The sequence below is a fragment of the Dromiciops gliroides genome, chromosome 3 (genome assembly GCF_019393635.1).
Source record: "Dromiciops gliroides isolate mDroGli1 chromosome 3, mDroGli1.pri, whole genome shotgun sequence".
Lineage (NCBI taxonomy): Eukaryota > Metazoa > Chordata > Mammalia > Microbiotheria > Microbiotheriidae > Dromiciops > Dromiciops gliroides.
This window is the reverse complement of record NC_057863.1, coordinates 659466851-659490490: the sequence shown is the minus strand read 5'-3', so window position 1 is coordinate 659490490 and position 23640 is coordinate 659466851. Positions and strand designations below refer to the sequence as shown.

Sequence of the window (23640 nt, the reverse complement as noted above, 5' to 3'; positions counted from 1 at the left end):
TTTGTTTGTTTTTTCCAGATCAATTTTGTTATTGTTTTCTAGGTCTACAAAATATTTTGGATAGTTTGATTTGTATGGCCTTAAATATATTAATTTATGTAGGATTGCCATATTTTTTATATTGGCTCAGCCTACACATGAGCAATTAATGTTTTCCATTTTTTTTAGATCTAACTTTATTTTTGTGAAAAAGTGCTTTATATTTCTCTTCATATATATAGATCCTGGATTTGTTTTTGCACATAGACTCCCAAATATTTTTTATTGTTTACTTTTATTTGAAATGGCATTTCTCTTTCTATCTGTTGCTGCTCAAATGTGGTGCTACTGTGCGGGCCAGAATTGGATATACTGAGAGCTATTTGGGTGACTTGCCTTAATATTGGGGTCCCGGAAATATGAGGGACCTTTTTTAAGGTTTAATCTCCCCTCTGAATTATTCCTTTTAGATACTTCTCCCAAGCCAATAAGAAAGGAGCCCCTAAGCTTTAGTTCACAAAAGGATCATATTTTATTACTCAGGAATTGATTAAACAACAAAGGTGAAACTAATAAAAATCAGAGATGAGGAAATGGGAAAATAGAAATACAGATAGATAGTCTTAACTCTAAGCTTAACCTATGCAATCCCAGAGAATTCCTAATTAAGCTACTTCAAAGGAATTTAGGGTTTTCCATAAGTAACTCACCGACCCCCAGGTCAGTATGCAGTTTCCAGCACCACGCTGAGATGGCAATTCCCAGACAGCTAACACGCCGCTGCCAGGCCAAGCAACAGACTGAAACACCAATGTATCTGACATCAGGGAAATGTGCTAAAAACTGCAAAATATTATGTTTTTAAAGGTACTTGGATTAGTGTTGGTTTTTCTATCATAACCTTAAATGAACATTGGCAATGCTTTTTTTTTTTTTTCCTTTTTAAAGCGATCAATGTTGGTGAAGGCATTCTTGATCTAACTAACTTTCCCAATCTTAAAAGGTTAAGTGCTGCAAGACAAGAAGGGTAAGTTGTTTTTCTAATTTTTAAAACTTATGTAGGCAATCAAGGATTGCCTAGGGAAAACATACATTTTGTAATAGACAGATTAATGAAGAGAATTCCCTGCTTTCACTTTGGAAAAAGAGGGCTTTGGTAAATAGAAAGATTGTAGTGTGAAAATGGGAAACTTGATTTGCTTGAGCCCCTCAATTATCCAGGTAACCAGACCAACTCTCTCCACTTTGTCCTTTGCATGGCCAAGGGTAAACCCAAGTGGTGGTGCTGGGAATCAGTAACCCTGAAACCAATTAAAGTCTTATCTGACTGCAGGATATGGGACTATAGATAAGGACTTTAACTTCAATAAAATCTCTAAATTTGGAACAATCTTTTTCTGCATAATAAAGCACTGAACTGACTATCACGAACGCAGCCATATATTGTATATTAAAGGCCACATCCTGCACCCCTGGAATTTTTCTTACAATTCCCCTCTCATTGGGAGTGTGCCTTTCTAAGCCCACCTTTCTTTTCTTTTCTTTTCTTTTTTGTGAGGCAATTGGGATTAAGTGACTTGCCCAGGGTCACACAGCTAGTAAGTGTCAAGTGTCTGAGGCTGGATCTGAACTCAGGTCCTCCTGACTCTTGGGCCAGTGCTCTATCCACTGTGCTACCTAGCTGCTCCGCTAAGCCCACCTTTCTTCCAGATTTCTTGCCTACCTTTGTTCAAACCATATATAAAACACTACTGCATGTTGTCCTATTCTGCAATAGGCTGAATAGCACCCAAGATCATGCTAGATTTACTTCCCTGCTTAATAAAACCTTTCTTTTTAATTTGTACAGGCATTGTCTTTCTCTGCTTTCCCTTCCCTTTTAGTGAGAAGGGGATTGAAATCTCAAGAACTGGCCTTCGCATTTTCTGGTCTTCCTCTTTGGGAAAGGAGAGACCTAAATTCCATTTAGGAGAAGTTTGCCTCAGTTTGCAGTAGCCTGATTTAAAAACCACTAAACAAAGTGACAGGGGGCTAAGATGGAAATGGAGTATGCCAAGTGCCTAAGGCCCTCTCCTCCCACATGGCTGATTCTGCTATGGGAAAAGGAGGAATCTTATAATAACTGGTTCCTAAGAGTAATATGATCTATTATAGTTCAAATCTGGTATATACTTGCAGCTTCAAAACCTTTTCTAGTGGAATAATTCAAAAGAAGGATATTCTGTGAATAATAAATGCTTGAAATAAATAGTTCTTGAACAAAATATCATACTAAATAATTAAATTAAAAATTAAGGTTTTCTATGGTATCATTTAGAATAAAGATACCAATTAAGTGAATTAATTTCTGTCTCATTTTAAGTGAAATGTATTATTTGTAATGTGTAAAAGTGGCAATATTAGTGTAATAATTCATTGTATTAGAGATATTCTTAGGATTTGAATCTCCTTCAATTCTTCTGGAATGGAGATTTAATTACTAAAAGACTGATGCAAATATGTTTTAAATTGAAAGATATTTTTAGAAGTGTACAAGGTAGGAAAATGGTTTTCTGTGAAGTGGACATGGAACTGAACCCCTTAAAATATCCTCATCTATATTCTAAGATTTTAAGATCTAGTCATATACTCAGGAAAATACAGTGATTGGATATTTGTTAAGAGCTAGAAATTGAAAATAAACTTTCTTTTTTCAATTCAAAACAAAACAAAACAAAACAAAACAACCTCTAACCACTGATCTAACCTTTCCTAAGAACACCTTTCAGCTGTTCAATCTCAGAAAGATTGGGTCATGTGATTAATGATAGCTACAGACCCTGCTTTTTCCCCAACTCCACTAACCTTTTAGTAAGACCATATTAAATCTAACACTACATAAATATTGGGTATGATAAAGATATTGGTTATTTATTGGTTACTGTATTATGCCAAATCTTAAATATCCTTTGTGCTACCCAAATTGAGAATTATTTTACTCCTGTGAAACAGGCCCTGCCTTATCAGCTTTGAGCCAAACTCCCTCTGCCTGGGACGCCCAGAAAAGCTGCTGCTGCAGAAGAAGAAAAAAAACCCTCAGGTTTTATTCCAACCTGTTACCTGGATTGTGTCTAAGGTAGGGGTGGAGGTCTTAGCGCGCTGGAGAAGAGAAGGAAACAAATGCATACATGGCTGGGAAATTGTCACCACATTTAATGTGCCTTGGGAATTCATGGATGGTAATAATAAATGAGGTTGGGGGAGAGAAGAGATGGGAGAAGAAAAGAGAGGGAAATCCCTTAGTAAAGGTACCCAACCCTTAGTCCAAGTACACAGTAGCGTAGAGAGAGGGCTGTGTGGCTTTCTCCTGAGGGTGAGGTTTTTTCTTATTCAAGGTTCTTAGGTTCAGCTGAGTGTGGGTCACTTCAGCCATGGAGACCTGAAGGAGAAATGTAAGGATGAGAAAACCCTGGGTAACATTGGATCAGGAGTCTTTATTTGTGTGTGTGTGTGCCCTGAAAGCTTTGATAGCCTGTCTGGCAAAACCTAGGGATGGCTGCTCAGTCTCAAATCAGGCAAGCAAATTGGAGGTGGTCCATCATTGGGTATAGAGCCTATCGGGAAGTACTGGAATCAGGGAGGAAACAGGCTCCTCCAATGGAGGACAAGATGGGGCAAACTCCCATTGTTTACATGGGTCTCTCCTTAGCCACTTCTGTATGAGGCGGAGGGAAGCTTCCATCATTGCTCCAGCCTCCAAGACCTGAAATCCCCTTCACCAGCCCCTCTCCCTGCCCCAGGATCATGCCCCCTTCCTGCCCACATCACTTACACAGGGCTTCCTCTCTGGGGGCCGCAGGCTGACTGGGCAGATTCCAAGGAAGACAAGGGCCACAGGGGCGGCTGTTAGGAGAGTGAGCGGTAAAAAATAGGACATGGCTAAGAGTTCGTGCTGGGAGCCTCTGTGACCATCCTCTCCTCACTAGAGACTCTACTCAGTATAAAGCTTCTAGGGTTCAAGGGAATGGAAGGAACAAGGAACTATGGACAGAGAAGCTGTCTCCTTACCTCCTAGGGCTGCCTCCTTGTAAAGACCCTGGTGAGAGACACATGGGAAGGGAAGAGGAAAGGTCAGGGAAGATCACAAAGGAGGACATGATGAAGGTCCAGGTCCTGACCCATTTCTTTATTCCTTCAGACAATAAAGGATTTAACTTTTGTCTTTTCAAAACTCACCCATAGGCCTGTATCCATGACACAGGAATAGCAGCAAAAGAAGGCAGAGGAGGAGGAGGAGGAGGTAAACGCACCTGAGGGTGATGAGGAGAGTGTTCCTAGGCTCTGAAACTGGGATGGGGAGAGAGAGGACTCGTCATAAATCACTGAGGGGACCTTCCCCTTGCCCTGAAAGGGTCCCTGTCTTTTCTTTTCTGATGCCCCCTCCCCAGCATCACATCAAACCCTGCTCAGAGAGGGCTTAGCCCTTGGGATTGCAGTGAGAAACCCAGAAACCAGGATAGCGATTGTATGGGGGAAGCCTCCTGAGACAGCTCAGCTTTGGTCTCTATGGGCCAGGAACTGAGGAGACTCAGTCTCTGTTGTCTCTTACACTGTGTCTCTTGGCCAGCACCAAAGGCTTGGTTTCATTTCCTTGTAAGGGCTGAGGGAGGGAGTGAGTCTTGTTAGCCTCTAGTAGGTCCTGTGGACTTATCCCTCTCACCTCTCACTATGAGCTCCAGGGGGTCACTGTGTTGGGTCAGGAGACTTCCATTGGTGACAAGCTGGTATTGGCAGCTGTAACTACCAGAATCCTTGGGGGTCACATGAGTCAGGAAGAATTTGGACTCATTTTGAGAGGCATCCGTGTTTGTCAGGTCTTTCTCATCTCCCTCCTTGTAGAGAATAAACCTAGTAGCTCTTGAGGGCCCCCAGCACAGGAGGGTCACATCAGACCCTGATGTCACCTCTGGGCCAGGCCAGACTGAGAGGAAAGGCTTGGGAAGAGAACCTGGAAACTCAAATAGAAACCAGAGAACACGAGGTCCTTCCCACAGTTGGGAGGGGATGGGGGGGAACAAGAACGTGGAGGTCCCAGAAGAGCTCCCTGACCATTGACTCCTGCTTTCATTGGCTCTTTGGTCATCCTTGCCCCAAATCTCCTTCTTGGGGAGGGTTGGAAGCTAAATCTCACGTGTTCTCTGGGACTGCTGAGGAACAGGGACGTTGTTTCTCTTCCATCCTTGTCTCTAGAGCTTGGAGTAGGCCTGAGCTGGCCTATCCTTCCACTTTGGCATTACCCTTCCATAGGGACCCCCAGCCCTTATCCCAACCTCCACCTCATGATGCTCAAAAGAGACCCTCACTCTCTTCCTTTCCAAACTTCCTGGGCTGCCTCTTAATCTTGACTTCTAATCCTGTACTTGGTTCCCTGGGAACCTGGACACCCCCTCACCTGTCACCCAGATCTCCAGGACCTCACTGGGCTCAGACACCTGGGATGGAGCCATCCTCCCATAGTAGACACAGCTGTAGTTTCCAGCATTCTGAGCCCTCACAGACAGGAGGGGAAAGTCAGCTGAGGCCCCAGCTGGGCTCTGGCTCTGCAAGGGCTGAGAGGTTCCCTCTTTCAGCAGAGTGAAGGTCACCCCCCAGAGGGATGACGGAGGGGGCTGCCAGCACTGGAGAGTCACATGTGTCCCGGGCTCCACCACAAGGCCTGGGAGGGCTGAGAGGGAAGGCTTGGGCAGAGATCCTGGGAGAGGAAGAACATGAGGCTGGGAGTCAGGACACCTGGGTCAAGGCTCTGCTCTGTCCCTGAGAACCTGTGTGACCTTGGCCCATTCACTGGCCCTCTGGGACCCTCAGTTATCTCCTCTGTAAACAAATGGGTTGCACTAGAAGATCTCTCAGTCCTTTCATACTCTAGAAGCCCAGGAATCTACAGAGACTTTCACATACAAGGGAACTGCATCCAACCTCTGTCCTCAGGCCTTTAATGACTCCTGGGGAGATTGGGGGTTGGGGGAGAACATGACCTGTCACTTTTCATCTGGGGTGTCACAGACAGGCCACAACCTAAACCTGGCCTCAGATCATGGTCCAGAAGGGAGAAGGCTCAGGCTCCTTCCCTGGCTCTGTCCCCCCCTTACTGTGTGTCTTTGGACAAGTCCTGCCCTCTCTCTGGGCCTCACTTTGATCATTGGGAATGGAGAATCCCATCTCAAGAACCTCCCAGGCCCCTGTCCTCTCTGGGGCTCTGAGACTCTCATCCTAACCCCCAGCTCAGTCCCCACCACTACCTTTCTTCCCAAGGTTCTAGATCCGAAGAGAAATGCCTCCTGTCTTCCAAGCTGCCTGAGCCTTTCCAGGCCCCGGGGCAGAGCTGGCTGTGTAGACACATGCCCTTATCTCTGTGAGGCCCCTGTCTAGGCAGAGAGCAGAGGGCTCATACTCAGAGTCATTGTAGGGCCCACATACCCCCCTCACCTGGCACCACCAGCTCCAGGGCCTCACTGGGTTCTGATCCTCTGGCAGGGGCTCTCCCCTCCCTGTAAGCACAGCTGTAGCTCCCAGTGTCCTGGGGTCTCACAGAAGGGAGGAGGAAGCTAGTCCAGGGCTCTGCCGAGCTCTGCTGCCTTAAGGGCTCCCGGGTCCCAGCCTTCCACAGAGTGAAAGTCACCCCTTCAAGGGAAGGCAGCTTGGGCCTTGAGCACCACAGGGTGACGTTGGCCCCTGTATTCACCACAAGGCCAGGTTGGGCCCAGAGAGTGGGCCTGGGGAGAGGTCCTGAGGGGAAAGATGCAATAGGGGTTAAGGTGAGATTTCAATCCAGGGACTCTCCCCCTGACTTCTTAGGGACAGGGGCAATGGCAGCCTAGCCTTTATTCTCCCTTTCTTGTCTGGGCCTGCCTTGAGCTGAGAAAACCCCCACTATCTTGGAGTCCCAAGTATGAGTCCGTGTGAAGCCACAGAGGGTCCCACAGTCTCCTGGAGCCTCCCCCAAAACAACCCTTCAGAATTCCCTGGATCTCGTACTGGCCCCTTAGCTCTGTGGGCCCCTATGTCGGGGATAATATGGGAGACTTAGGGAGATTCCATCTATAGTCACCAGGCACAGTGAGCTCCAGGACCTGGCTGGGACGTGACCCTCTGTAGGGGGCCGTCTTCCTGTAGTAAATACAGCTGTAGCTCCCAGTGTCCTCGGGCCTCACAGATGGAAGTGAGAAAATAGCCTGGGACCCTGTAGGGCTCTGCTGCTGTAAGACCTGCAGGCTCTTGGCCTCCAGCAGAGCAAAAATATAGTCCTGAGAGGATCCCAGTGGGGAGAAGTAGCAGCAGATGGTCACTGTGGTGTATGGGGATACTGTGGAGCCAGATGAAGATCTAATGGATGGATTGGGCAAACCTGTGAAAGGAAGGGAAGAGACAGTTAGGAAGCTGATCTCTCTCCCGGGTCTCCTCCAATACATCCCTGACACAGAGTTCTGGAGAGGCTGGATGGGCCAAGGGTCCCTGTTCAAGGCCCTTTGCCCAGTGCTGTGGGCATGTTCACAGCTGTATTACTAGGATGCATGGTCCCAGATATTCTGGGCCCAGCAAGATTCTGAGAGCACAGGGTGATGGGAGGAGAAAGGACGAGGGCAGAGGAAGGTGCCCTCCCCACCTGCCCCTCTTGTCACCTCCTCCAAGGGCCCATCTCTGGCCCTACAGCCTGGGCTGCTGGACCAAGGCAGGATCCTAATGTTACATCCCTGGCACATTCAGACTTTCTCAAGCTTTGAGGTTGGCAAAGCTCTTTCCTCTCATAACCCACTGACTCCGGGATTAGACAGAGACCCAGATTCCCAGGCCTGGGTCCTTCTCATGTACCCACAGTGCCACGTGCTGCCATGTCCCTGTCTTGCAAGGCCCTGCCCACCCCTAAGTGATGCCAGATTAGAGCAGACAGAGCTGGGTGTGTCCCAGGGTGGGGAGGGGCTGGCAGAGAAGGAGGAGCACCCTGTGGGCAGTTCTGGGAGGAATGAGATCTGCCCTGGCTCTTCTCCCTTAATGACCACCCATCCATCAGGTGCCTCCTGCTCAGCGATGGGGGAGGCCCAAAGGTTTAGGGAAGACTCCACCTCTGCTTCCCTGGGGGGCTCCCAGTCCCTGTGATAACAGGGTTTGACCTCAAAGGGCCTCATTAGATGATCCAGCCCCAGTGCTTCATGTCATGGAAGAAGAAACTGAGGGCCAGAGAGTACAGCTGACTTGCCCCCAGTCACACACCAAGGACCTAAGAGGCAGCTGTTTAAACCACCTACTGCAGCCTCCCAATCTCAGGCCCCTCCCCCTTCAACGGATCTTGGCCTGGGCTAGTGGGCAGGGACCCAGGGCTAGAGTGGACACACAAGAGGAGGAGGCACCAAGGGGGGAAGCCAAGGACCAGGACACTGCCCCTTGATGCAGTCAGGGACAGGTCCTGGAGCCGCCAGGGTCAGAGCTGGGCTTCAGCACGTGTAGGAAAAACGTGGGTGAAGGTGGTCAGGGCATTGCAGGGAGGAGGCTCTGGGAGAGCAGAGGCAGAGTGGAGGGACGTGATGGTAGGTGAGGCTGTCATCTGTCCGGGGCCATGGACTGTGGGCAGAGGGGATCAAGGGGAACCACGACAGGCCAGGTCTGATGTTGCCAGTTGGGGCCATAGAGGAGACAGGAAAACTTCATGGGGATAAAGTGCCCTCGGTGCAGCTGTGCCCCTTCTCCCACAGGCTGCTGACTGTCTCCTGGGGGGGAGCGGCCCGGATCTCCTGGATGGGTCACCAGGGGACACTGAGCAGGTGGGCAAGAATGCCTGGGTTTGGGGCTGGGAGACAAGGGTTCCAATTTGGGCCCTGACACTAAAGTTCCTTTTGTCCTGCTCAAGTCACCTGACCTCCTCTCCAGGCCTTGGTTTCCCCATGTCTAAAAAGGAAATCATGGTGTATGTGATGTCTTCCTTGCAGGGCTACTGAGGAAAATAGTTCAGAAACTTATTTATGTCCCCAAAATGGGAGCTGGCAAACCAGGGGCTCCTATAGCCTTGGGAAGTGGGGGTGCTAAGGGGAGACAGGTAGTAAAGCCTGAGGGTTTGCCCCACTTCTAGCTGACTCTCCAGAGAGGGATCTGGGGCTCCCCTCTCAGGACTGGCCTCCCTCCCACCAGGGAGGGTTGTATACCAGCAGCCCCTCACCTGTCACCACCAGGGCCAAGGGTTCACTGAGCTCTGACCACCAGGGCCCCTGCCCAGAGCGGCACCTGTAGCTTCTCGCATCTGTCACATCATTCACCTGCCTGAGCACAAACTCTGCCAGCTCCCAGGATGCATTTCTCTCTTCTCTGAGCTCTCCATCCTTCCACAGCTGGAACCTGTCACTCCCCAGGGGGCCCTGGCACCTGAGGGTCACATTTGCACCCTTGGGGACCACAGGACCGGGGACAGCCCAGAGGGTGGGCCTGGGGAGGGTGGCTGAGAAGGAAACAGAGTCCATGTTTCTAGGGATTCCTCGGACCCCAGTGTTTGTCTCACCTTTGGATTCTGAAGCCTCCCCGTGAGTCACCCCAAACGTCCATTTCAGGGTCCCCTGTGTCCCTCCCTTCTCATCCAGGGAATGCATGTCTAGGTTGATGTGGGACAGGGGAGGGAAAGAGGGCAGTGGCCTCTGGGTGCCCGGACTCACCCGTCTGTGCCACCATCACCCAGTGCAGACACAGCCCTGTGAGAGAAGCTCAGGTTACTCATGGCTCCCCTCCAGCCCATGGTGACCCCATCCCCAGCTCTCTCCCAAGCCCCTGAACCTCTCATTCTGCTTTCAACAGAATATGAAGGAAGATCCCTTTGAGCAGACCCTGGGTCCTGCTCTGCACAAGAATATTCTGGCTTTTCCTTAGGCTTCCTCCCTGCCCATCAGAGCCTGCCAGCCATGGCCCTGGTCCCCATGCCCTCCCCCTGCCCCAGGCCTGACGTTGGAGACTCACCAATGGACAGCAGGACAGTGACTGTGGGGTCCATGTTGGGGCTTCAGCTCTGCCCTGGACTTCCCAGCCTCAACTGTGCAGAGCTGAAAATGTAGCAGGACTGGAGGCTGGCCCAGGATGTGGTGGCCAGCCCTGCTCCTTACACCCCCTAAACCCAGCCCCACAATTTCCGCTCTCTTTAATGATGAAAGAAGGACCATGGGCCTTCAAGGCTTAGCTCTGAGGGGCTGCGGGTGTCTCAAGGTCAATGCAGCCTGGCAAGGAGCAGGGGGTCTGAAGGGTACCTGGTGCTGAGGACAGTGTGCGGGACCAGGGCAAAATATACTGAGACTCGCTGGGCAATGACCTGGGACCCCATTAAAGCTCCCACCTTAAAGCAATAGGACTGGGCACAAAGGCCTGACAGCTCTTCTCCTTTGACCCTCACAGCCGCCTGGGAAGCAGGTTCTACATTATTCCTATTTTACAAGTGAACAACCTGAGGTAGACAGAGGACAAGTCACCTGCCCAGGCTCTCACAGCTAATACGTTTGTAAGGCAGCATTTGCACTCAGGTCTTCCCACCTCCAAATCATTTGAAATCATGGATCTGGCTCCAGGTGCAGTCTGGAGGCCCCTGAACCCGAGGTTATTAAATGCCTCAGTCGCAGCATCTTCTTTAGGACAGGGCAGGAGAGGCACCTTTCAGCCCAGGAATGGCCAACCATCATGTTGGCTGCTCTGAATGCAATTTGACCAGGATGATGCCCTCTTCCAAAGGATGGCTCAGGAGCCCTCCTTGGCACCAGCTGCCCTGCCCAGCATCACTCAGGACTGCCCTGGCACAGAGCCTCGTGGGGAAGTAGCCTCCTGCCCATACAAGACCCAGCTCATACTCAGTGGCCACTTACTGAGCTTCCATTATGAGACATGCCCTGTGTTAGCTGCTTGGAGCACAAACAGAAACAGAAAAAGAAATGGCCAGTCCTCCCGGGAATTATACTCTGCTGGTGAGGACAAAGCTGTTGTGAGGTGTACTTTTGCAAAGTGATTTTGGGTTAGAAGGCAGAGTTCTTTCTTCAATAGATGTTTCTTAGGGACAGAACATTACTCCCAAAAGGCCCAAAGGAAGAGGAGGGGATAAAGGGCTGAGATACAGGAGGGAATAAAGTTGAAATAGATGTGCCTGATTGGAAGGAGTCTGGTGATCAGAAACACAGCTTTGGCCTGAGCATTCCATGGCTCAGAAACCTGAGTGGAGGCTTTGAGTAGCGTGTCATCAGCCTTTCCCTTCAGTATAAAGTCAGATGGGCTTAATGTTGATCCCCTGTGGATGGAGACGGAGAATGAGCACACACATGTGATGGCAGGTCAGGTGCTCACTGGTCCTCTCTGGTGAACAACCCATCATAAACAATTATCAAGCAAGCAGCATTCACAAGACTCTATTCCAGGTGCTGGGCATTTGAAGACAGAAAATTTCTCAAGGAATTGCCATTCTGAGGTGACAAGTGTACATTTATGCTGAATAACTGTAGCCAGGGTCAATATACAATAAAAACGTGCATGGGAGTATAAAGTTCACGGTGTCCAGAGGGTCTTCAATGAAGGTAGAGACACAATGTGAGGAAATAGTTGAGGGACACTTCACTATAGATATCACAGATAACACAAACACGTATATGCGCACACACAGATTTACATGTATATGTATATGCACCCACATTGAAACCTATATATGTGTGCATATATGTAAATGTATGTGTAAATATGTGTGTATCTATGCATGAATATATGTGTGTATGAATGTGTAAGTATGTATGTATAATCACATTCAATTTGTCACCTAATGATCCAGTTCTTTTCGTGAATGGAATGTTTGAAATCTTAACAATGTGGTAGGACACCCAACCCAAACACACTATTGAAATCATCACCGCAGATAGAGAAAGCATGGTGAAAACCCATATGCCATACCATGCCCAAGTGAGACCACACTTAGAGTAACGTGTTCAGTGGTGAGTTTGATCTTGTAGGAAGAATGTGGATAATTGGAGAAAAGCCCATGCAGGGTGAGGTGAATAAATCCTAGCATCATAGTTCATAGATCTACTGACAGAAAGGAGCTCAGTGGGTCCAATGCCCCCATTTTACAGATGACAGGAATGTTTCCCAGGGAATTTCAGGGACGTTCTCCGTGTTAGAAAAGGGAAACTACTCCCAACGAGCGCAGTGTAAAGACCTGTATGTATTAAGCCTGCGTATAAATATTGAGGCATCATGGATATCTTTATTTTAGTATTGATTTTTCTAGCTTTGCCATCATCAAAATTTCTGCCAGTATATCTGTAGCATTTCCTCCTCACTGAGCATCTTACCAGGAAACTAGTCATATTTTTTTCAAGTTTTTCAATTATTTTTGGAAATATTTTATTTTCTAATTACATTCATAGATTGTTTTCCATAGTCATAATTGTACGATTTTGAGTTCTAATTTTTCTCCGTCCCCCCTTCCATTCCTTCTCCCCAAGATATATTTCCATACTGGTGATGTTGCAAAAGAAGAATGAGAATAAAAGGGAAAGGGGGCAGCTGGGTGGTTCAGTGGATAAAGTACCAGCCCTGGATTCAGGAGGACCTGAGTACAAATCTAGCCTCAGACACTTGACACTTACTAGCTGTGTTGTATGACTCTGGGCAAGTCACTTAACCCTCATTGGCCCATCCAAAAACAGAAAAAAAACAAACAAACAAAAAAAACTTAGTTCTAATCCTATCAAGTGCAGGACTCTCTTCCTGCTGCCCACAATTGCTAGTGACTCCAACCCAGAGATGATCACCCACCCTGCTTCTACTCCTTATGTGACTTGTATTTCTCTCATCATGGCAGACTGATGCACTTAGTCTGCACAGCTCTAGACTCCAGTGGATAACCTGCATACTCATTATGGCTCCTTGGTGATGGGAAGCTGGGGAGTACGTAGTAGATAATGAAATAGGGGTGGGGAGAAGAGAGATGGGAGAAGAAAAGAGAGAGTATTCCTTTGGTAAAGGTGCCCAAACCATTAGTCCAAGTATGCAGTAGCATAGAGGGTGGGCTCTATGGGAGTCCCCTTGTGGACAGTTTTTTTCTTATTCAAGGTTCTTAGGTTCAGCTGAGTGTAGATGACTCCCTGGGGGTCTTCAGCCATGGAAGCCTGAAGGAGAAATGTAAGGATGAGAGAACAGTAAGTGAAATTGGAGCACGAGTCCTTAATGTTTTTCTCTGTCATGAAGGCTGTGATAGCCTATCTGGGAAAACCTATGCACGGATCCTCAATCGCATTCCTTTAATTCTGCCAAGTGAACTCCATAGGATTATCAGGGAAAGGAATGATATTGAAGGACAGTGATTGAAATATTTTTTTAAAAGCTCAATAATTTGAAGAATGCCCAGGTCAAATGTGCTCTATTCAAGAGGAAATAAACAATAGGCAGCAAATTAGAAGTGATGCAAACTTCGGTATAGAATCTATTGGGAAATACTAAAGTCAGGGATGAAACAAGTTTCTCCAGCTGAAGGACAAGATGGGGCTGACTCACCAGTGACTCCCTTGGTCTCTCCTTGGCCACTTCTGGATCTGAGGCAGAGGGAAGCTTCCATCAATCTCCCACCTCTCTGGAGCAAAAAGCCCCTTCACCAGCCCCTCTCCCTGCCCCAGGATCATGCCCCCTTCCTGCCCACATCACTTACACAGGGCTTCCTCTCTGGGGGCCTCAGGCTGACTGGGCAGATTCCAAGGAAGACAAGGGCAACAGAGGCAGCTGTTAGGAGAGTGAGAGGTAAGAAATAGGACATGGCTACAGAATTCATGCTGGGAGTCTCTGGGACCATCCTCTCCTCACCAGAGACTCTCTTCAGTGTAGACATTCCAGGGTTCCATGGAATGGAAGGAACAAGGAACTATGGGAAGAGAAGCTGAGTCTTCTTACCTGCTAGGGCTCCCTCCTTGTAAAGACCCTGGTGAGAGACACATGGGAAGGGAAGAAGCAAGGTCAGGGAAGACCACAAAGGAAGATATGGAGGTCCCAGTCCTGACCCATCTCTTCATTCCTTCAGACTCTAATGGGTTTTGTTCTGTCTTTGTACACTCACCCATTGGGCTGGATCCACAGCACAGGCATGTGAGCAAGAGAAGGCAGAGGAGGAGGAGGAGGAAGGAAACACAGCTGAGGGTGATGATGAGGGGGTTTATAGGCTCTGAACCTGGGATGGGGAGAGAGGAATCTTCAGAAATCACCCAAGGGACCCTCCCCTTGCCCTGAAAGGGTCCCTGCTTTTTCCCTTCTGGTGCCCCCGCCCCAACACCACATCAAACCCTGCTCAGTAAGGACTTAGCCCTTGGGTTAGTGGTGAGAAACCCAGAAACCAGGATAGAGATTGTGGGTCACAGAGAAGTATGGGGGAAGCCTCCTGAGACAGCTCAGCCCTTTGGTCTCTAAGGGCCAAGAAGTGAGGAAACTGTCAGTCTCTGTTGTCTCTTACACTGTGTCTCTTGGCCAGCACCAAAGGCTTGGTTTCATTTCCTTGTAGGGGCTGAGGGAGGGAGTGAGTCCTGTTAGCCTCTAGTAGGTCCTGTGGACTTATCCCTCTCACCTCTCACTATGAGCTCCAGGGGGTCACTGTGTTGGGTCAGGAGACTTCCATTGGTGACAAGCTGGTATTGGCAGCTGTAACTGCCAGAATCCTTGGGGGTCACATCAGTCAAGAAGAATTTGGACACATTTTGAGAGGCATCCGTGCTTGGCAGGTCTTTCTCATCTCCCTCCTTGTAGAGAATAAACCTAGTAGCTCTTGAGGGCCCCCAGCACAGGAGGGTCACATCAGACCCTGATGTCACCTCTGGCCCAGGCCAGACTGAGAGGGAAGGCTTGGGAAGAGAACCTGGAAACTCAAATAGAAACCAGAGAAATTAGGTCCTTCCCACAGGTGGGAGGGAGTGGGGGGGGGGAGCAAGAACTTGGAGGTCCCAGAAGAGCTCCCTGACCATTGGCTCCTGCTTTCATTGGCTCTTTGGTCATCCTTGCCCCAAATCTCCTTCTTATGGAGGGTTGGAAGCTAAATCTCACATGTTCTCTGGGGCTGCTTAGGAACAGGGACGTTGTTACTCTTCCACCCTTGTCTTGAGAACTTGGAGTAGGACCTGAGCTGGCCTATCCTTCCACTTTGTCTTTCCCCTTCCATAGGGACCCCCAGCCCTTATCCCAACCTCCACCTCACGATGCTCAAAAGAGTCCCCCAAAATCTGACTTATCAGGCTTCCTGGGCTGCCTCTTACTCTTTATTTTGTTCCCTGGGAACCTGGGCACCCCCTCACCTGTCACCCAGATCTCCAGGACCTCACTGGGCTCAGACACCTGGGATGGAGCCATCCTCCCATAGTAGACACAGCTGTAGTTTCCAGCATCCTGGGCCCTCACAGACAGGAGGGGAAAGTCAGCTGAGGAACCAGCTGGGCTCTGGCTCTGCAAAGGCTGAGAGGTTCCCCCTTTTAGCAGAGTGAAGGTCACCCCCCAGAGGGATGACTGAGGGGGCTGCCGGCACTGGAGAGTCACGTGGGTCCCGGGCTCCACCACAAGGCCCGGGAGGGCTGAGAGGGAAGGCTTGGGCAGAGAGCCTGGGAATGGAACAACATGGGGCTAGGAGTCAGGACACCTGGGCCAAGGCTCTGCTCTGCCCCTGAGACCCTGTGTGACCTTGGCCCATTCACTGGCCCTCTGGGACCCTCAGTTATCTCCTCTGTAAACAAATGGGTTGCACTAGAAGATCTCTCAGTCCTCTCCTGCTCTAGATGCCCAGGAATCTACAGAGACTTTTACATACAAGGAAACTCCATCCAACCTCTGTCCTCAGGCCTTTAATGACTCCTGGGGAGATTGGGGGTTGGGGGAGAACATGACCTGTCACTTTTCATCTGGGGTGTCACAGACAGGCCACAACCTAAACCTGGCCTCAGATCATGGTCCAGAAGGGAGAAGGCTCAGGCTCCTTCCCTGGCTCTGTCCCCCCCTTACTGTGTGTCTTTGGACAAGTCCTGCCCTCTCTCTGGGCCTCACTTTGATCATTGGGAATGGAGGATCCCATCTCAAGAACCTCCTAGGCCCCTGTCCTCTCTGGGGCTCTGAGACTCTCATCCTAACCCCCAGCTCAGTCCCCACCACTACCTTTCTTCCCAAGGTTCTAGATCCGAAGAGAAATGCCTCCTGTCTTCCAAGCTGCCTGAGCCTTTCCAGGCCCCGGGGCAGAGCTGGCTGTGTAGACACATGCCCTTGTCTCTGTGAGGCCCCTGTCTAGGCAGAGAGCAGAGGGCTCATACTCAGAGTCATTGTAGGGCCCACATACCCCCCTCACCTGGCACCACCAGCTCCAGGGCCTCACTGGGTTCTGATCCTCTGGCAGGGGCTCTCCCCTCCCTGTAAGCACAGCTGTAGCTCCCAGTGTCCTGGGGTCTCACAGAAGGGAGGAGGAAGCTAGTCCAGGGCTCTGCCGAGCTCTGCTGCCTTAAGGGCTCCCGGGTCCCAGCCTTCCACAGAGTCAAGGTCACCTCTTCAAGGAAAGGCAGCTTGGGCCTTGAGCACCACAGGGTGACGTTGGCCCCTGTATTCACCACAAGGCCAGGTTGGGCCCAGAGAGTGGGCTTGGGGAATGGTCCTGAGGGGAAAGTTGCAATAGGGGTTAAGGTGATATTTCAATCCAGGGACCCTTCCCCTGACGTTTTAGTGACAGGGGCAATGGCAGCCTAGCCTTTATTCTCCCTTACTTGTCTGGGCCTGCCTTGAGCTGGGAAAACCCCCACTATCCTAGAGGCCCAAGTATGAGTCCGTGTGGAGCCACAGAGGGTCCCACAGTCTCCTGGAGCCTCCCCCAAAACAAGCCTTCAGAATTCCCTGGATCTCATACTGGCCCCCTATCTCTGTGGGCCCCTATGTCGGGGATAATATGGGAGACTTAGGGAGATTCCATCTATAGTCACCAGGCACAGTGAGCTCCAGGACCTGGCTGGGACGTGACCCTCTGTAGGGGGCCGTCTTCCTGTAGTAAATACAGCTGTAGCTCCCAGTGTCCTCGGGCCTCACAGATGGAAGTGAGAAAATAGCCTGGGACCCTGTAGGGCTCTGCTGCTGTAAGACCTGCAGGCTCTTGGCCTCCAGCAGAGCAAAAATATAGTCCTGAGAGGATCCCAGTGGGGAGAAGTAGCAGCAGATGGTCACTGTGGTATTTGGGGATACTGTGGAGCCAGATGAAGATCTAATGGATGGATTGGGCAAACCTGTGAAAGGAAGGGAAGAGACAGTTAGGAAGCTGATCTCTCTCCCGGGTCTCCTCCAATACATCCCTGACACAGAGTTCTGGAGAGGCTGGATGGGCCGAGGGTCCCTGTTCAAGGCCCTTTGCCCAGTGCTGTGGGCATGTTCACGGCTGTATTACTAGGATGCCTGGTCCCAGATATTCTGGGCCCAGAAAGATTCTAAGAGCACAGGGTGATGGGAGGAGAAAGGACGAGGGCAGAGGAAGGTGCCCTCCCCACCTGCCCCTCTTGTCACCTCCTCCAAAAGCCCATCTCTGGCCCTACAGCCTGGGCTGCTGGACCAAGGCAGGATCCTAATGTTACATCCCTGGCACATTCAGACTTTCTCAAGCTTTGAGGTTGGCAAAGCTCTTTCCTCTCATAACCCACTGACTCCAGGATTAGACAGAGACCCAGATTCCCAGGCCTGGGTCCTTCTCATGTACCCACAGTGCCACGTGCTGCCATGTCCCTGTCTTGCAAGGCCCTGCCCACCCCTCAGTGATGCCAGATTAGAGCAGACAGAGCTGGGTGTGTCCCAGGGTGGGGAGGGGCTGGCAGAGAAGGAGGGGCACCCTGTGGGCAGCTCTGGGAGGAATGAGATACAGCCCTGGGAGGAATGAGATACAGCCCTGGCTCTTCTCCTTTAATGACCACCCATCCATCAGGTGCCTCCTGCTCAGCGATGGGGGAGGCCCAAAGGTTTAGAGAAGACACCACCTCTGCTGCCCTGGGGGGCTCCCAGTCCTTGTGATCACAAGGTTTGAGCTTAAAGGGCCTCATTAGATGATCCAGCCCCAGTGCTTCATGTCATGGAAGAAGAAACTGAGGGCCAGAGAGTACAGCTGACTTGCCCCCAGTCACACACCAAGGACCTAAGAGGCAGCTGTTTAAACCACCTACTGCAGCCTCCCAATCTCAGGCCCCTCCCCCTTCAACGGATGGTGGCCTGGGCTAGTGGGCAGGGACCCAGGGCTAGAGTGGACACACAAGAGGAGGAGGCACCAAGGGGGGAAGCCAAGGACCAGGACACTGCCCCTTGATGCAGTCAGGGACAGGTCCTGGAGCCGCCAGGGTCAGAGCTGGGCTTCAGCACGTGTAGGAAAAACGTGGGTGAAGGTGGTCAGGGCATTGCAGGGAGGAGGCTCTGGGAGAGCAGAGGCAGAGTGGAGGGACGTGATGGTAGGTGAGGCTGTCATCTGTCCGGGGCCATGGAGTGTGGGCAGAGGGGATCAAGGGGAACCACGACAGGCCAGGTCTGATGTTGCCAGTTGGGGCAATAGAGGAGACAGGTAAACTTCATGGGGATAAAGTGCCCTCGGTGCAGCTGTGCCCCTTCTCCCACAGGCTGCTGAGTGTCCCCTGGGGGGGGAGCGGCCCGGATCTCCTGGATGGGTCACCAGGGGACACTGAGCAGGTGGGCAAGAATGCCTGGGTTTGGGGCTGGGAGACAAGGGTTCCAATTTGGGCCCTGACACTAAAGATCCTTTTGTCCTGCTCAAGTCACCTGACCTCCTCTCCAGGCCTCGGTTTCCCCATGTCTAAAAAGGAAATCATGGTGTATGTGATGTCTTCCTTGCAGGGCTACTGAGGAAAATAGTTCAGAAACTTATTTATGTCCCCAAAATGGGAGCTGACAAACCAGGGGCTCCTATAGCCTTGGGAAGTGGGGGTGCTAAGGGGAGACAGGTAGTAAAGCTTGAGGGTTTGCCCCACTTCTAGCTGACTCTCCAGAGAGGGATCTGGGGCTCCCCTCTCAGGACTGACCTCCCTCCCACCAGGGAGGGTTGTATACCAGCAGCCCCTCACCTGTCACCACCAGGGCCAAGGGTTCACTGAGCTCTGACCACCAGGGCCCCTGCCCAGAGCAGCACCTGTAGCTTCTCGCATCTGTCACATCATTCACCTGCCTGAGCACAAACTCTGCCAGCTCCCAGGATGCATTTCTCTCTTCTCTGAGCTCTCCATCCTTCCACAGCTGGAACCTGTCACTCCCCAGGGGGCCCTGGCACCTGAGGGTCACATTTGCTCCCTTGGGGACCACAGGACCGGGGACAGCCCAGAGGGTGGGCCTGGGGAGGGTGGCTGAGAAGGAAACAGAGTCCATGTTTCTAGGGATTCCTCGGACCCCAGTGTTTGTCTCACCTTTGGATTCTGAAGCCTCCCCGTGAGTCACGCCAAACGTCCATTTCAGGGTCCCCTGTGTCCCTCCCTTCTCATCCAGGGAATGCATGTCTAGGTTGATGTGGGACAGGGGAGGGAAAGAGGGCAGTGGCCTCTGGGTGCCCGGACTCACCCGTCTGTGCCACCATCACCCAGTGTAGACACAGCCCTGTGAGAGAAGCTCAGGTTACTCATGGCTCCCCTCCAGCCCATGGTGACCCCATCCCCAGCTCTCTCCCAAGCCCCTGAACCTCTCATTCTGCTTTCAACAGAATATGAAGGAAGATCCCTTTGAGCAGACCCTGGGTCCTGCTCTGCACAAGAATATTCTGGCTTTTCCTTAGGCTTCCTCCCTGCCCATCAGAGCCTGCCAGCCATGGCCCTGGTCCCCATGCCCTCCCCCTGCCCCAGGCCTGACGTTGGAGACTCACCAATGGACAGCAGGACAGTGACTGTGGGGTCCATGTTGGGGCTTCAGCTCTGCCCTGGACTTCCCAGCCTCAACTGTGCAGAGCTGAAAATGTAGCAGGACTGGAGGCTGGCCCAGGATGTGGTGGCCAGCCCTGCTCCTTACACCCCCTAAACCCAGCCCCACAATTTCCGCTCTCTTTAATGATGAAAGAAGGACCATGGGCCTTCAAGGCTTAGCTCTGAGGGGCTGCGGGTGTCTCAAGGTCAATGCAGCCTGGCAAGGAGCAGGGGGTCTGAAGGGTACCTGGTGCTGAGGACAGTGTGCGGGACCAGAGCAAAATATACTGAGACTCGCTGGGCAATGACCTGGGACCCCATTAAAACTCCCACCTTAAAGCAGTAGGACTGGGCACAAAGGCCTGACAGCTCTTCTCCTTTGACCCTCACAGCCGCCTGGGAAGCAGGTTCTACATTATTCCTATTTTACAAGTGAACAACCTGAGGTAGACAGAGGACAAGTCACCTGCCCAGGCTCTCACAGCTAATACATTTGTAAGGCAGCATTTGCACTCAGGTCTTCCCGCCTCCAAATCATTTGAAATCATGGATCTGGCTCCAGGTGCAGTCTGGAGGCCCCTGAACCCGAGGTTATTAAATGCCTCAGTCGCAGCATCTTCTTTAGGACAGGGCAGGAGAGGCACCTTTCAGCCCAGGAATGGCCAACCATCATGTTGGCTGCTCTGAATGCAATTTGACCAGGATGATACCCTCTTCCAAAGGATGGCTCAGGAGCCCTCCTTGGCACCAGCTGCCCTGCCCAGCATCACTCAGGACTGCCCTGGCACAGAGCCTCGTGGGGAAGTAGCCTCCTGCCTAGACAAGGCTCATACTCAGTGGCCACTTACTAAGCTTCTATTGTGAGACGTGCCCTGTGTTAGCTGCTTGGAGCACAAATAGAAACAAAAAGAAATGGCCAGTCCTCCCGGGAATTATACTCTGCTGGTGAGGACAAAGCTATTGTGAGGTATACATGTCAGTGTACTTTTGCAAAGTGATTTTGGGTTAGAAGGCAGAGTTCTTTCTTCAGTAGATGTTTCTCTGGGACAGAAAATTACTCCCAAAAGGCCCAAAGGAAGAGGAGGGGATAAAGGGCTGAGATACAGGAGGGAATAAAGTTGAAATAGATGTGCCTGATTGGAAGGAGTCTGGTGATCAGAAACACAGCTTTGGCCTGAGCAGCCCATGGCTCAGAAACCTGAGTGGAGGCTTTGAGCAGTGTGTCATCAGCCTTTCCCTTCAGTATAAAATCAGATGGGCTTAATGTTGATTCCCTGTGGATGGAGAAGGGGGATGAGCACACACATGTGATGGCAGGTCAGATGCTCACTGGTCCTCTCTGGTGAACAACCCATCATAAACAATTATCAAGCAACAGCATTCACAAGACTCTATTCCAGGTGCTGGGCATTTGAAGACAGAAAGTTTCTCAAGGATTTGCCATTCTGAGGTGACAAGTGTATGTTTATGCTGAATAACAGTAGCCAGGGTCAATATACAACAAAAACATGCATGGGAGTATAAAGTTCACAGTGTCCAGAGGGTCTTCAATGAAGGTAGAGACACAATGTGAGGAAATAGTTGAGGGACACTCCACTATAGATATCACAGAAAACACAAATATATGCACACACACAGATTTACATGTATATGTGGGGCACTGTTTCCAGGCTGCAGTATCCCAAGCTTCAGAAGTCCCAGGCAGTATGATTTAAGGAGAATCAGGTTCTTCACACGCCTGGCCTGTTCCCTGGTCCTTAGATGATCCCAGACCACCTTGCTAATCAGCCAGCTTTGTGTGTTGTGGTTCTCAGCTCCCATGAGCCTGTGCCCCTCCCCCACCTGGGCCACTTCTACTCGAGCCTACCTCCTGGTTCTCAGTAGGGGTGTAAAATCCAAGTTCTCCCTTAGCACCAGCATAGACTCCTGTAGTCTCCCCCCTGCCCAGGGCTCAGCCCACTCATCAGACTGTGAGCTTAGTTCCAGATGGCACTGGTGCTTCAGCTGATTCAGAGGCTCTGGGGGTCTCCTTCTCTGGTGAGGCCTTCCTGGGACTAGATCTGTGTCAGGGTGACTGTGGGGTTGGGCTCCACTCCTGTATCAGCACAGCAGCTCCCTCCTTCTGACCTTCCAAGCTGTTCTTGGTTGGAAGATGATTTCAGCACATTCTTCTGTGAGTTTTGCTGCTCTGGGCATTGTCTATTGCATTATTTGGATGTTTTTTGGAGCGATTGTGTCAGGAGTTCGGGAGCTCACTGCCTTTCCTCCATCATCTTGGCTCCACCCTGGAAGTCTGCTTGCAGTATTTTCTCCTTTACTTGCTAATTCTGGAATTTGACTACAATATTCCTTGGCATTTTCCTTTTGGGATGTCTTTCATTTGTCAATCAGTGAATTCTTTCAATGACTAAACTTTCCTCTGGTTCTAAGACAATGGGGCTGTTCTCCTTAACAATGTCAAAATATGCCACCTAGGTTCTTTTTTTTTTTGTCATGTTCCTTATATAGTCTAATTATTCCTTGTTTCTTTTTGTGTGAGGCATTTGGGGTTAAGTGACTTGCCCAGGGTCACACAGCTAGTAAGTGTCAAGTGTCTGAGGCCGGGTTTGAACACAGGTCCTCCTGACTCCAGGGCTGGTGCTCTATCCAGTGTACCACCTAGCTGCCCCTTAGTCTAATTACTCTTAAGTTGTTCCTCCTGCATATATTTTTCAGGTTTGTTGTTTTTCTGAAAAGATATTTCATGTTTTCTTCTACTTTTATATTCTTTTCATTTTGCTTTACTTCTTCCTCTTGTCTAATTGAGTCATTAGCTTCCCTATGTCTAATTGTGATTCTTAGGGAATTATTTTCCCCAGTCAGCTTTTGCCTCTTCTTCTCCATTTTCCATTTGTATTTTTAAGGCATTATTTTCTTTTTCAACATTATTGACTTTCTCTTTCAGAACTCTCATTTCTTCCAAGATGGTTTTTTGGTATTGAAACAAGTTCTTCTTATCCTTTAACACATCACCTGTGGGTATTTTATCATTGTTGTGCTCCTGAGTTTATGGTTTGATCCTCGCTGTCATCATGGTAATTTTTAATGGCGATGGTTCTTTTCTATTTAATATTCATATTTTATCCTCTTTTTTGCCTTTTAAGGTTAAATTCTGCTCCTGGGGTACAGCATACTCTGTCCCAAGCTTCTTTTTCTGGGGGCCAGGGGCCCAGTCATTAGCTTTTTGCTCTGAGGCCTCAGCTCCTTGCAGCTTGCTCACTGCACTGGAGTAGCCCAGCCCAGTTGGTCCTGTTGGGTAACAGAGACCCCAGCTGGCACATTACCTTCTGCATTGAAGCCAGGGGTCTCACAACTGGCCTGTTGTGCTACTACCATGCTGAGCTTGGACTGGGGGCCCTCAGCTGCTGATCTGTGCTGAGGGTAATAGCCCTTTGGTGGCTGGCCCAGACACCCTCTCAGCTGACTTGTCCTCCCCTTTGACCCTGCTGACCCAGACCTTTCCTGAAGATCTGCCAGGATATCTTAAGTCAAAAGATTGTTTCACTCCATTTTTTGTAGGTTTTACAGCTTCAGAATATGTTGAGAGGAATATTTTAAATGTTGTTTCTGAGGAAAATTTGGGGGAGCTCAGGCAGCTTGCTGGTTTCATTCCCCATTCTTGGCTCTTTATCTATTTTTTTGATTAAGTGTATGTCATGGGACAAGTCACTCAACTCCTATTGCCTTAAATATCCTGAGCCATCTCCAGTGC

At 50.1% G+C, this 23640-nt stretch overlaps 2 protein-coding genes across 2 annotated transcripts; both read right to left on the bottom strand.

The window, feature by feature from the left end:
- Positions 1–3277: 3277 nt before the first annotated feature.
- LOC122748374 (immunoglobulin superfamily member 1-like) lies at positions 3278–9985 on the bottom strand. Its single transcript, XM_043994020.1, has 8 exons — positions 9952–9985; positions 9167–9592; positions 6445–6744; positions 4679–4966; positions 4195–4268; positions 4027–4054; positions 3791–3861; positions 3278–3397 (listed from the first exon to the last, which is right to left on the bottom strand). The coding sequence occupies exons 1-8, from the start codon at positions 9983–9985 to the stop codon at positions 3278–3280; spliced, it is 1341 nt and encodes a 446-aa protein (XP_043849955.1).
- Positions 9986–12995: 3010 nt separating this feature from the next.
- On the bottom strand, positions 12996–19886 carry LOC122748373 (immunoglobulin superfamily member 1-like). The gene is made up of 8 exons (XM_043994019.1): positions 19853–19886; positions 19068–19493; positions 16944–17240; positions 16322–16621; positions 14567–14854; positions 14066–14176; positions 13664–13734; positions 12996–13127 (listed from the first exon to the last, which is right to left on the bottom strand). The coding sequence occupies exons 1-8, from the start codon at positions 19884–19886 to the stop codon at positions 12996–12998; spliced, it is 1659 nt and encodes a 552-aa protein (XP_043849954.1).
- Between the last annotated feature and the right edge of the window lie 3754 nt (positions 19887–23640).

Coding starts and splice junctions, on each gene's coding strand:
- LOC122748373 (XM_043994019.1), bottom strand. CDS start 19,886: ATGGACCCCACAGTCACTGTCCTGCTGTCCATTG. Junction 14,177..14,566: donor CCTGGAGCTCATAGTGAGAG/GTGAGAGGGATA, acceptor TCCCCATCCCAG/GTTCAGAGCCTATAAACCCC. Junction 13,735..14,065: donor CTGTGGATCCAGCCCAATGG/GTGAGTGTACAA, acceptor CTCTCCTAACAG/CTGCCTCTGTTGCCCTTGTC.
- LOC122748374 (XM_043994020.1), bottom strand. CDS start 9,985: ATGGACCCCACAGTCACTGTCCTGCTGTCCATTG. Junction 4,055..4,194: donor TCATGGATACAGGCCTATGG/GTGAGTTTTGAA, acceptor GTCTCTCACCAG/GGTCTTTACAAGGAGGCAGC. Junction 3,862..4,026: donor CAAGGAGGCAGCCCTAGGAG/GTAAGGAGACAG, acceptor CTCTCCTAACAG/CCGCCCCTGTGGCCCTTGTC.